This window comes from Dendrobates tinctorius, unplaced genomic scaffold (assembly GCF_039654945.1).
Source record: "Dendrobates tinctorius isolate UK_male_01 unplaced genomic scaffold, ASM3965494v1 ptg000129l, whole genome shotgun sequence".
In the NCBI taxonomy this organism is placed as follows: Eukaryota; Metazoa; Chordata; class Amphibia; order Anura; family Dendrobatidae; genus Dendrobates; species Dendrobates tinctorius.
This window is the reverse complement of record NW_027361797.1, coordinates 49,727,749-49,741,951: the sequence shown is the minus strand read 5'-3', so window position 1 is coordinate 49,741,951 and position 14,203 is coordinate 49,727,749. Positions and strand designations below refer to the sequence as shown.

Sequence of the window (14,203 nt, the reverse complement as noted above, 5' to 3'; positions counted from 1 at the left end):
GGTCTGCTCCAGTACAGTAAACCATTAAATTTGAGAAAGGGGAAACAGAATACTAATTGGATATTATACATGAATTGTAAGGAAACATTTTAGGGATCTAGGTTTGTGCATCATCATCTATTATACAGGGCACTTTTATTTCATAAATGAAACAACTGGAGGGTATTGGGTGAGAACGAAGAGATAAGTTTGGGTCCATTTGCCTGAGCTCATGATTGCACTACAATTAGTCCTAAAGGTGACCCTGAAACTACTCTTCTGAGAATTCACTAAAAAGGTTAGATATAAGATCTGAAGGTTTTCTTACCAGCACTGCGGGTGTACCGGCCAGTTTGGCATTTTCATCTAACATTTTGATTAATTTGTGAAACGTTGGGTCATCATACTCAAACCTTTTCCCAAAGATAATAGAGCAGATTACATTGGAAACTGCACTGTTTATCAGCATGTGAGTATCGAATGGTTTTCCTAAAATAATAAAAATATATATACAATAAAATAATATTCGAATAAAAAACCTAAATAATATTACAAAATTACTCAATGTTAAAGGTCATTTGTAACCCTAGGTTAAAACTACCTTGAGTAATGACAGTTGATCACTAAAACAACAACACTGTGGTGTACCCGCTACTATATGTGAATGTGGATTTGCAAAAACCCTCTGAATAACATTGTAGTTTAACTATGTTGCAGATTGACAATGTGGATTCTGTAGACCGGGTTGTAGAAAGCAACAGACAAGAAGTTAAGAGTATATGAAAGCTATGCCATAAATGTGAATGATGTATCTTACCATTGTGAGATCTAAAACTTTCTATAAGGGGCATTAATTCATCTTGAATTCTGGCTTCCACACTTTTCTTCCCCATTCCAAAGTCTCGAAGTGTTGATATCGTGAATCTCCTCATGGATTTCCATGTTTCTCCATTAGCAAATATTATACCTAAAATATAGTTAAATATGAAAAACTTTGGTAAGTATTAATCATACTGAATAGAAAATAGCAATCCAGCAAGTGGTTTCTTTAGTAAGATGAAGTAGTTTAATTCTGTGACTTAAAAACTGGATTAAAAAGAAAAGCAAAAATAAGAAAACGCATATAAATTGACAATTGAAGTTGCCATACACAATAATAATTAAACTAATAATGAGAAAGTAGAAAATGATGCAAAATTAAGAGGAAAGAAGAAGAGAATAAAAAAAAGAAAAATGTGATAGTTACAAAAAAAAAAGAAATCGAAAGATAAGGAAACAAAACAGGAAAATAAAGAATTAAGAAAATTATGATAGAATGAAGAAAAAAAAGTAGGAGAAGAAGCTGATGAATGAGGAAGAAGAAATGGAAGAAGAAAAGTAAAATGAAGATGATAATGATAAAGGATGGAGAAGAAAAAGGTGAAGGAAGCATGGGCAGACATACCGCATGTGCAGCTAGTGCGGCTGAATCGGGGCCCGGAGGTGGAAGGGGGCCCCTGGAGGGGGGCTAATAATGAGGGAAATCTGGACCATTTCTCTGGCCCCGAGGCTCTGGGGGGGGCCCTGGCCAGATTGCCCTCCTGTGCGGTGAGCAGGGATTAATCCCTGCAGCTTTGCTGCCTATAGGAGAAAATGGCAGCAGAGCGGAGCTGCAGGGATCCGTCCTGCTTCCCACGCGCACTTCCTGTCACAGTCGCGTGGCTGGATGACATCATCATTCGCGAGGCTGTGCCAGAGAGAGGAGGCTGCCGGCGACGGTGATGCTGCGGCTGTGGCAAACATGCCAAGAGGTGAGTGGTGCTCTGTGTGAGTGAGTGTGTGTGTATGTGTATGCATGTGTGCATATAGTTGAATGGTGCTGTCTGTGAGTGTGTGTGCTGCAGCTGCCGGGTGTGCAGAGAGGTGAGTGATGCTCTAACTCTGTGTATGTGTGAAGAGGTGAGCGGTGATTGTGTGTGTATGTAGGTTTAGGAGAGCGCAATGATGGGGGATGGTGGAAAGGGCAATGATGGTGTGGAGGATGAGGCAATTATGGGGGTGGTAAAGGAGGAGGCAATGATGGATGTGGTTGAATGGGCAATGATGGGGTGGTGGGGGAGAAGGCAATGATAGAGGTGGTGGAAAGAGCAATGATGGGGTGGTACGGGAGAAAGCAATGATGGAGGTGAAGAAAAGGACAATGATGGGGTGGTGGAGAGCACAATTATGGGAGTGGTGGGAGAGAACAATGATTGGGTTGGTGGAGAGGAAATGATGAAGGTGGTGAAGAGGGCAATGGTGGTGGTGGGGGAGGAGGCAATGGTAGGGGTGGTGAGGGAGTAGGCAATGATGGAGGTGGTTTCATGGGCAATGATAGGGTGGATGAGGAACATGCAGTGATGTAGGTGAAGGAAAGAGCAATGATGGGGGTGGTGGGGGAGAAGGCAATGATGGTGGTAGAAAGAGCAATGATGGGGTGGTGGGGGAGAAGGCAATGATGGTGGTGGTAGAAAGGGCAATGATGGGGGTGGTGGGTGAGAAGGCAATGATAGAGGTGGTGGAAAGGGCAATGATGGGGTGGTGGGGGAAAAGGCAATGATGGTTGTGGTAGAAAGGGCAATGATGGGGGTGGTGGGGGAGAAGGCAATGATGGTGGTAGAAAGAGAAATGATGGGGTGGTGGGGGAGAAGGCAATGATGGTGGTGTTAGAAAGGGCAATGATGGGGGTGGTGGGTGAGAAGGCAATGATAGAGGTGGTGGAAAGGGCAATGATGGGGTGGTGGGGGAAAAGGCAATGATGGTGGTGGTAGAAAGGGCAATGATGGGGGTGGTGGGGGAGAAGGCAATGATGGAGGTGGAAAGGGCAATGATGGGGTAGTGGGGAGAACAATGATGGGGTGGGGAGAGTGTGATGATGAAAGTGGTGGGGAAGAACAATGATTGGGGTGCTGGAGAGGGCAATGATGGCAGTGGTGGGGAGAAGGCATTGAGAGAGGTGGTGGAAAGGGCATTGATGGGGTGGTAAGGGAGAAGGCAATGATGGAGGTGATGGAGAGGATAATGATGGGATGCTGGGGAGGGCAATTATGGGAGTGGTGGGGAGAACAATGATTGGGGTGGTGGAGAGGAAATGATGGAGGTGATGGGGAGGGCAATGATGGGGTGGTAGAGATTGAAATTATGGGGATGGGGAGAGGACAATGATGGGATTGGGGGAGAACAATGGGCTGTTGGAGAGTGCAATGATGGAGGTGGTGGGGGAGAACAATGGGGTGGTGGAGAGGACAGTGATGGAGGTGGTGGAGCGGGCAATATTGGGGGGATTGGGATGGGAATAAGGGGGACTTATAATGGACTTATGAAAAGGAGGAGGGGGAGAAGGACATAAGATATAAGATATTGATGTGAAATTAATTGGTTAGTGGAGGAGGCTGCTAAGCCTCCGAGAGCGTTCTCCCCATCTCACAATTCATTGTGATGCTGTCGGGGACTTAAAATGTATTGGGGAGAGGAGGTGATAAGGTGCATAGGACATTTTATAATGAACTGAAGGGTGAGAGAAGACTCTTTCAGGGACTTGTAATAAAATGGGAGGTGGCAGAGAATGCTCAGTACCTGATAATGTCTTCTCCCACCCCAAATTTGTTATGATGCTATAAAGGACTTATAATGAATGGGGGGCACAGGACAGGGACTAAGGCTATGTGCGCCCGTTCAAGATTTGCAGGAGAAAATTCTGCTGCATATCCTGATGTGTTGGCAGGAAGGACGCTACGCAAAATACATTTATTTTTTGCCATTGTTTTTACCAATCTTTTGTTATGTTTTTTTCCCCTAATATTATGGGTTAAATACGCTGCAAGAATTGACATTATGCAGATTTAAATTTTCTGCAACTCTGCAAGGAAAAAATAAGCAGCGTGAACAATCACTTTTCCTGTACTGTAAAACCTTGCATATATTCCATGTGCACATAGCCTTACAGGTAATTGAATAGAGTCACAGACACAATAATTTATATTATTGGGTGGTAGGGATTAAAGTTAATTGGGGACACAGTGATGCTTAACACTTTATATTTTTAATGTTGGGGTACATATCTGTATTGAGGGGAGAGACACAAGTATATATACAATATATGTGACCTTGTTAATTTCAGGGCTGCGATGATCATTGTGACAAGACGAGTCATGGCTGGGAGATGTCGACATGAAGGTCTGACCAAATGGAGAAGAAACAGGAGAAAGCGGCTCTAATCAGACGAGATGTCAGCGGTAAGTGCCTGGATATTATTCTGTATCTGTTCTGTGTGACTTGGAGTATTAATGCTATCTGTAATATCCCTTTTTCTACATTCTAATATTTGTGTGAAATGTCTGTGTGCTTCCAGATTTTTTTATCTGACTGTACATGGACTCAGTTTTATAGGTCCATTCAACATAGATGAAAATCACAGATCAAAGAATGTTTTGTTCTGATCCGATTTGGAGGATCAGCATACGGCATGCTCAATGCATCTGTAAAAGCGCCCAGCACACCGACACTGCACACGGATACAGGAATGTAGCCTTATTATTAATAGCATAATCCCTTAGTGTATAGTGTACTCACTTATTATATATAGCACAGTCCCTTAGTATATAGTGTACTCACTTATTATGTATAACACAGTCCTTTAGTGTATAGTGTACTCACTTATTAAGTATAACACAGTCCCTTATTATATAGTGTACTCACTTATTATGTATAGCACAGTCCCTTAGTATAGAGTGTAGTCACTTATGTATACCACAGTCCCATTGTATATAGTGTACTCACTTATTATGTATAGCGCTGTCCTTAGTTACATAGGTTCCTCTTTTATTATGTATAACACTGTCTGTTATTACGTACCATCCTCTCTAGTTATATATGGTGCCGTTCCTTATTATATAGCTTCCTTTGCTGTAAAGTACAGTACTGTCTCTTACATAGTGTATTCTTGTTATTCACAGCGCCCTCTTTTATTACATAGTCATCTCTTTTAGATATAAAATGACTGCTGATGGAGCAGCCGGTGACCAGACGACCAGTCCATCAGCTCCTCCATTAGAAAAGAAGCTTTACAGTGGTACATCAGTCGTCATTGCATTTTATGTGTAACAAGAGAGGACAGTATGTAAGAAAGACAGGGCTCTATATAATCCGATATGTAAGGGACAGAGGTGTACATAACAAGAGAGGGCACTGTGTAATAAGAGATGGCAATATACATACCATATATACTTGAGTATGTCGACCCGAGTATAAGCCGAGGCACCTAATTTTGCCATGAAAAACTGGGAAAACTTATTGACTCGAGTATAAGCCGGGTATGCATTGTAGCCTCATCTCTAACCTGGTATGCATGGTTCCCCATCCCTGTCCTTGTATGGATGGCTCCCCATCCCTGTCCTTGTATGGATGGCTCCCTGTCCACATCCTTGTACGCAGGTCTCCCTGTCCCCATATGCATGGCTCCCCATCCCTGTCCTTGTATGCAGGTCTCCCCGGCCCCATCCTTGTACGCATGGCTCCCCGTCTCCGTCCTTGCATGCATGGCTCCCCATCCCTGTCCTTGTATGCATGGCTTCCCGTCCCTGTCCTTGCATGCATGGTTCCTATAAAAAAAATCTTACTTACCTTCCCTGCTCGCCCTCACTGCATCTTGCTCTGGTGCCAACAGCTCTTCCAGGCGAGTGATCACATGTCCCTGCTCATTAAGGCAATGAATATTCACTCCACACCTATGGGAGTGGAGAGGGGTGAATATTCAATACTTTAATGAGTGGATACCCATGCTAGCCTAGCTGCTGCTGGAAGACGGCGGCTGTGGCTGCAACTGGGCACGCGATAAGAGAAATGAATATTCACTGCCAGTGCAGTGAATATTCATTTCTCTTTAGCAGTGGGCACAGGCTAAAGAAGGAGATGAAGAAAAAGGTAGATAGAAGTTAAAAACAGGACTGCTGGCTACTTTCTAGGAATAACCTGAACGCTTCCCTCCCTTCCCCTTTTTCTTTTGTGTCTTTCTTATTAATGTTCACACTTGACTGATAAAAAATGTTTGAATGTTTGTTCCCCTGGATTTGTTCAAGTAAATATAAGCAGCTTCATTCTAATGTGTTGTGTAAAATTCATTATGGGCACTAGCCGCCCACTACGACTTTCTGCAGTCATTACACAACCTCTAAGAGTTGGCATAGATGTTTAAGTGTTCTTCAATTAATAATATTTTGCTCATAAATGACATTTATTGATGTTGTTAGTGAATATTCAATTAGCAGAATCAACTATTGTTACTGGACTTCAAAGTATTTTGCTCCCCTAACAGTTCATTATGGTGAATTTTACAATTCATAGAATGCACAATATTATAGTTCTATAAATACCATGCTCATTAGAGAAAATATAGAAGATTGGAGCAATCGCTCGTTCTCCAAAATCGTCAGCTCGCGTAACAAGTGCTTCTTTTATTATCTTATATCCAGAAAGTATCACCATTTTCTTCGGTCCAAAGTGCAAAGTATATATTTCGCCATACTTCTCAGAAAGCTGCAAAATATAATTTTTTTAGTTATATAAAACATTCATTTGAATAGTACTTCTGTAGAGACAAAAATTGTATACCACAATGTCACTCAAACAGAACTAATAAAGATAAGCTTCCAACAAGCCACAGTTGCTGTTGGGACCATAAAGCTGGAGAAATATGCAAAAAGTTTGAAATGACCACAGTCACGGCATCATAGAATCATAGATCATCGTGTCCAGTCCACAACTCAATGCAGGATTCACTAAACCATCTTATGTGTGTAGATCAAAACTGGAATGACAATAAGAACAACAGGGTCTTATCCAGATAACAGAAAGAGAAAATTGGATTTGCTCAACTAGGGGAGATGTGAAAGTCACAACCCCTTTGTTAGTTTGTAAGCAATGACAGTTGCTGCAGATCTAACAAACAGATAATAGACAAACTTGGAGATGAAAGTGGGTGTAAAACTACACTGCAGAGAATCCAATATACAAAAGAGACAAGATGCTGTTTTTATTTGTCAATGCGTTTTGAAGTTCATCTGGGCAAACTTCATCTTCAAACTTCATCTGGGCAAACCACAATGATAAACTATGTGGTATGGATGTGATTTTATAGTGGATAATTACTTCACGTCTTCTAGACTCTATGCTTGTCTTAATCCATCACAGAAGTGTGTTTGCCTTTTTGGCTGCTGTATTACACTGTTGACTGATGTGTATACTAATAGATCACAGACTGCACAAGTCCTTTTCACAGATGCTGTTGCTTAGTTCTAGTCCTCCCATTCTGTAGATGTAATTTTCATTTTACTTGCCTAGATGTTGAATCTTTTAGTTGCTGCCCATTGTTCAAGCTTATTTAGATCATTCTGAATCCTATCTCTGTCTTCTTTAGTGCTAGCTATGCCTCCTAGCTTTACATCATCTGCAAATTTGATTAGTTTACCTTCAGTTCCCTTATCTAGATCATTTATAAAAAATGTTGAACAACACTGGGGCCAGGACAGAGACTTGTGGTACCCCACTTGGAACAGTCTTCCAATTGGATGTGAATCTCACTAAATTGTTCAATAATAAACTGTTCAATAATGTAGAGAGTCAGTTGCAGCAGATCCATGGGTCAGCAAGTGACCATCAGACATCAGACTGTAAAAGGAGTTAGTGGACAATTTTGCGCTGCCGACAGATTTGAGACATATATCCGAGTATGGTAAAATAAGGTGGTGGTTTATTTCAATGCGTTTTGAAGTACAGAGTTACTTCTTCATCAGGAAATTCACGTGTATCAATTGAAATTGTCCACTAACTCTTTTACAGTCTGAGTACCCTGGGATGTAATTCATCTGGACCAGAAGATTTTAATTAATTTAAATTAGCTGTGTTCCCTTATCATCTCTCTGTTTATACAAAGTTTATACAAATTCTTTTATTTCATTAATAGCACAATGAAGATCAGTTACATTTGCTTTGTTAGAGAACACAAATACAAAATAAGAATTTAAAAGTTGGGCCTTCTCCACATCATTTTTGATCACTTCAAACTTTTCATTCCGCAAAAGTCCTATAGCATCTTTGACTTTTCTTTTACTTTTGACATACCCTCAAAATTGCTTTTTATTGCTTTTGGTCACCCTTGCAAGCCTCACTTCATTACTGGCTGTGGCTTATCTAACGCTTGCCCTGTATTCCCTGCAGACAGCATTATGTTCTTCTTTAGATATTACCCACTTTTTCCATTGTATATACATTTATTTTTTTATTTTTTCCTTTTCAGCATGTGTTTAACTTTTGTGTGCATCCATCCTGGTCTCTTTAAATGCTTCCAATTCTCCCTTCTTTTTGGGATTGTTACTGATTGTGCAGTGAAAATTTCACTTAGCAAAATCTCCCATCCTTATTGAAAATTTCTGACCTTTAGAACATCCAGCCATTGGACCTTTCCTATCCTCTTTCTGAGTTTATTAAAATCGGCCTTTCTGAAGTTCAACCTTAACCCCTTCCTGACATGAGACGTACTATCCCGTCCACGGTACCCGGGCCCGTATGACCGGGGACGGGATAGTACGTCTACCGCGATCAGCGGCGCCCACGTGGTGAGCGCCGCTGATCGCGGCCGGGTGTCAGCTGATTATCACAGCTGACACCCGGCACTATGTGTCAGGGGCGGTCACGGACCGCCCCCGACACATTAACCCCTTGCACACCGCGATCAAACGCGATCGCGGTGTACCGGGAGTTAAAGGGAAGCATCGGCAGGGAGGGGGCTCCCTCCGTGCTTCCCTGAGCCCCCCACGGCAGCGCAATGTGCAGCGCTGCTGCGGGGGACTCCTATCCTCCAGGCCCCCGAATCCAAGATGGCGACGGGGGCCTTCGGGGGCCTGGGGAAGCTGGCTTCCTCAGTGCCTGCAAAGCGCAGGCATGAGGAAGCCTTGTGCACTGCCTGTGACAGATTGCTGATCTGTCACAGTGATCTGTGATGTGACAGATCAGCGATCTGTCACAGGACAGTGATGTCCCACCTGGGACTATGTAATAAAGTAAAAAAAAATTTAAAAAAAAGTGTAAAAATAAATTAAAAAAAATCGCCAAATAAATTAGTAAAAAAAAAAAAAAATATTCCCCAATAAATTCATTTTTTTAAAATAATAAAAAAAAAAAACAATAAATGTACACATATTAGGTATCGCCGCGTCCGTAACGACCTGCCCTATAAAACTGTCCCATTAGTTAACCCCTTTAGCGAACCCCTTAAAAAATAAAAATAAAAAACGAAGCAAAAAATAATGATTTATTATCATACCGCCAAACAAAAAGTGCAATAACGCGAGATCAAAAAGACGCATATAAATATCCATGGTACCGCTGAAAACGTCATCTTGTCCCGCAAAAAACAAGCCGCCACACAGCATCATCAGCAAAAAAATAAAAAAGTTATAACTCGCAGAATAAAGCGATGCAAAAATAATTATTTTTTATATAAAATAGTTTTCATTGCATAAAACCGACAAAAACATAAAAAAATGACCTAAATGAGGTATCGCTGTAACCGTACTGACCCGAAGAATAAAAGCGCTTTATCAATTTTACCGCACGCGGAACGGTGTAAACGCACCCCCCCCAAAAGAAATTCATGAAACGCTGGTTTTTGTTCATTCTGCGTCCCAAAAATCGGAATAAAAAGCGATCAAAAAATTTCACGTGCCCGAAAATGGTACCAATAAAAACGTCAACTCGTCCCGCAAAAAATAAGACCTCACATGACTCGGTGGGTCAAAATACGGAAAAATTATAGCTCTCAATATGTGGTGATGCAAAAACTATTTTTACAATAAAAAGCGTCTTTTAGCGTGCGACAGCCGCCAAACATAAAAACCGCCATAAATAGTAAATCAAACCCCCCGTTATCACCCCTTTAGTTAGGGAAAAATAATAAAATAAAAAAAATGTATTTATTTCCATTTTTCCATTAGGGTTAGGGCTAGGGTTAGGGCTAGGGGTGTGTTGGGGTAGGGTTAGGGCTAGGGTTAGGGTTAGGGCTAGGGTTAGGGCTAGGGCTAGGGCTAGGGTTAGGGCTAGGGCTAGGGTTAGGGCTAGGGCTAGGGTTAGGGCTAGGGTTAGGGCTAGGGTTAGGGGCGTGTTGGGGTTCGGGTTGGAGTTAGAATTGGGGGTTTCCACTGTTTGGGCACATCAGGGGCTCTCCAAATGCAACATGGCGTCTGATCTCAATTCCAGCCAATTCTGAGTTGAAAAAGTCAAATGGTGCTCCTTCCCTTCCAAGCTCTGCTATGCGCCCAAACAGTGTTTTACCCCCTCATGTAGGGTATCAGCCTACTCAGGACAAATTGCAAAACAATTTTTGGGGTCCAATTTCTCCTGTTACCCTTAGGAAAATAAAAAATTGGGGGCAAAAATATCATTTTTGTGGAAAAAAAATGATTTTTTTATTTTCACGTCCGAGTGTTATAAACTTCTGTGAAGCACTTGGGGGTTCAAAGTGCTCACCACACATCTAGATAAGTTCCGTGGGGGGTCTAGTGTCCAAAATGGGGTCACTTGTGGGGAGTTTCAATAGTTTAGGTACATCAGGGGCTCTCCAAACGCACATGACAACCGCAGACCATTCCATCAAAGTCTGCGTTCCAAAACGTCACTGCTTCCCTTCCGAGCCCCGACGTGTGTCCATACAGTAGTTTTCTCCCACATATGGGGTGTCAGCGTACTCAGGACAAATTGGACAACAACTTTTGGGGTCCAATTTCTCCTGGTACCCTTGGGAAAATAAAAAAAATGGTGACTAAAAGATCATGTTTGTGGAAAAAATACGAATTTTTTATTTTCACGCCCGGGCGTTGTAAACTTCTGTGAAGCACTGGGGGGGTCAAAGTGCTCACCACACATCTAGATAAGTTCCTTGGGGGGTCTAGTTTACAAAATGGTGTCATTTGTGGGGGGTTTCCACTGTTTAGGTACATTAGGGGCTCTCCAAAGGCAACATGACACCCGCAGACCATTCCATCAAAGTCTGCATTCCAAAACGTCACTACTTCCCTTCCGAGCCCTGACGTGTGCCCATACAGTAGTTTTCTCCCACATATGGGGTAGCAGCGTACTCAGGACAAATTGGAAAACAACTTTTGGGGTCCAATTTCTCCTGGTACCCTTGGGAAAATAAAAAAAATGGTGACTAAAAGATCATGTTTGTGGAAAAAATACGAATTTTTTATTTTCACGCCCGGGCGTTGTAAACTTCTGTGAAGCACTGGGGGGGTCAAAGTGCTCACCACACATCTAGATAAGTTCCTTGGGGGGTCTAGTTTACAAAATGGTGTCATTTGTGGGGGGTTTCCACTGTTTAGGTACATTAGGGGCTCTCCAAAGGCAACATGACACCCGCAGACCATTCCATCAAAGTCTGCATTCCAAAACGTCACTACTTCCCTTCCGAGCCCTGACGTGTGCCCATACAGTAGTTTTCTCCCACATATGGGGTAGCAGCGTACTCAGGACAAATTGGAAAACAACTTTTGGGGTCCAATTTCTCCTGGTACCCTTGGGAAAATAAAAAAATGGTGACTAAAAGATCATGTTTGTGGAAAAAATACGAATTTTTTATTTTCACGCCCGGGCGTTGTAAACTTCTGTGAAGCACTGGGGGGGTCAAAGTGCTCACCACACATCTAGATAAGTTCCTTGGGGGGTCTAGTTTACAAAATGGTGTCATTTGTGGGGGGTTTCCACTGTTTAGGTACATTAGGGGCTCTCCAAAGGCAATATCACACCCGCAGACCATTCCATCAAAGTCTGCATTCCAAAACGTCACTACTTCCCTTCCGAGCCCCGACGTGTGCCCATACAGTAGTTTTCTCCCACATATGGGGTATCAGCATACTCAGGACAAATTGGACAACAACTTTTGGGGTCCAATTTCTCCTGGTACCCTTGGGAAAATAAAAAAATGGTGACTAAAAGATCATGTTTGTGGAAAAAATACGAATTTTTTATTTTCACGCCCGGGCGTTGTAAACTTCTGTGAAGCACTGGGGGGGTCAAAGTGCTCACCACACATCTAGATAAGTTCCTTGGGGGGTCTAGTTTACAAAATGGTGTCATTTGTGGGGGGTTTCCACTGTTTAGGTACATTAGGGGCTCTCCAAAGGCAACATGACACCCGCAGACCATTCCATCAAAGTCTGCATTCCAAAACGTCACTACTTCCCTTCCGAGCCCTGACGTGTGCCCATACAGTAGTTTTCTCCCACATATGGGGTAGCAGCGTACTCAGGACAAATTGGAAAACAACTTTTGGGGTCCAATTTCTCCTGGTACCCTTGGGAAAATAAAAAAATGGTGACTAAAAGATCATGTTTGTGGAAAAAATACGAATTTTTTATTTTCACGCCCGGGCGTTGTAAACTTCTGTGAAGCACTGGGGGGGTCAAAGTGCTCACCACACATCTAGATAAGTTCCTTGGGGGGTCTAGTTTACAAAATGGTGTCATTTGTGGGGGGTTTCCACTGTTTAGGTACATTAGGGGCTCTCCAAAGGCAATATCACACCCGCAGACCATTCCATCAAAGTCTGCATTCCAAAACGTCACTACTTCCCTTCCGAGCCCCGACGTGTGCCCATACAGTAGTTTTCTCCCACATATGGGGTATCAGCATACTCAGGACAAATTGGACAACAACTTTTGGGGTCCAATTTCTCCTGGTACCCTTGGGAAAATAAAAAAATGGTGACTAAAAGATCATGTTTGTGGAAAAAATACGAATTTTTTATTTTCACGCCCGGGCGTTGTAAACTTCTGTGAAGCACTGGGGGGGTCAAAGTGCTCACCACACATCTAGATAAGTTCCATGGGGGGTCTAGTTTCCAAAATGGTGTCATTTGTGGGGGGTTCCACTGTTTTGGTACATCAGGAGTTTTCCAAACGCGACATGGTGTCCGATCTCAATTCCAGCCAAAAACGTCAAATGGCGCTGCTTCCCTTCCGAGCTCTGCCATGCCCCCAAATAGTGGTTTACCCCCACATGTGGGGTATCAGCGTACTCAGGACAAATTGCACAATAACTTTTAGGGTCCTGTTACCCTTGGAAAAATAAGAATTGAGGGTGAAAAGATCATTTTTGTGGAAAAAATATGATTTTTTAATTGTATGGCTTTATGTTATAAACTTCTGTGAAGCCCATGGGGGTTCAAAGTTCTCACCACACATCTAGATAAGTTCCTTAGGGTGTCTAGTTTCCAAAATGGTGTCATTTGTGGGGGTTTCCACTGTTTTGGTACATCAGGGGTTTTCCAAACGCGACATGGTGTCCGATCTCAATTCCAGCCAAAAACGTCAAATGGCGCTGCTTCCCTTCCGAGCTCTGCCATGCGCCCAAATAGTGGTTTACCCCCACATGTGGGGTATCAGCGTACTCAGGACAAATTGCACAATAACTTTTAGGGTCCTGTTACCCTTGGAAAAATAAGAATTGAGGGTGAAAAGATCATTTTTGTTTAAAAAATATGATTTTTTAATTGTATGGCTTTATGTTATAAACTTCTGTGAAGCCCATGGGGGTTCAAAGTTCTCACCACACATCTAGATAAGTTCCTTAGGGGGTCTAGTTTCCAAAATGGTGTCATTTGTGGGGGGTTTCCACTGTTTTGGTACATCAGGGGTTTTCCAAACGCGACATGGTGTCCGATCTCAATTCCAGCCAAAAACGTCAAATGGCGCTGCTTCCCTTCCGAGCTCTGCCATGCGCCCAAATAGTGGTTTACCCCCACATGTGGGGTATCAGCGTACTCAGGACAAATTGCACAATAACTTTTAGGGTCCTGTTACCCTTGGGAAAATAAAAATTGGGGTGAAAAGATCATTTTTGTGGAAAAAATATGATTTTTTAATTGTACCGCTGTACGTTATAAACTTCTGTAAAGCCCTTGTGGGTTCAAAGTTCTCACCACATATCTAGATAAGTTCCTTGGGGGGTCTAGTTTCCAAAATGGGGTCACTTGTAGGGGGTTTCCACTGTTTAGGTACATCAGGGACTCTCCAAACGTGACATGGCGTCCAATCTGAATTCCAGCCAATTTTGCATTGAAAAAGTCAAACGGCGCTCCTTCCATTCTGAGCTCTGCCATGCGCCGAAACAGTCGTTCCCCCCCACATATCAGGTATCTGCGTACTCAGGACAA

General features: G+C 42.6%; 1 protein-coding gene across 1 annotated transcript in view; it reads right to left on the bottom strand.

The window, feature by feature from the left end:
• The window catches only part of LOC141047806 (cytochrome P450 2K1-like), a 100,499-nt gene that overhangs the window by 78,893 nt on the left and 7,403 nt on the right, over nt 1-14,203 (bottom strand). Inside the window, exons 2-4 of the mRNA XM_073543123.1 lie at nt 6,369-6,531; nt 797-946; nt 308-468 (exon numbers count right to left, since the gene is read on the bottom strand). Coding sequence (XP_073399224.1) covers nt 308-468; nt 797-946; nt 6,369-6,531 — 474 coding nt within the window. The remainder of the gene's footprint in view (nt 1-307; nt 469-796; nt 947-6,368; nt 6,532-14,203) is intronic.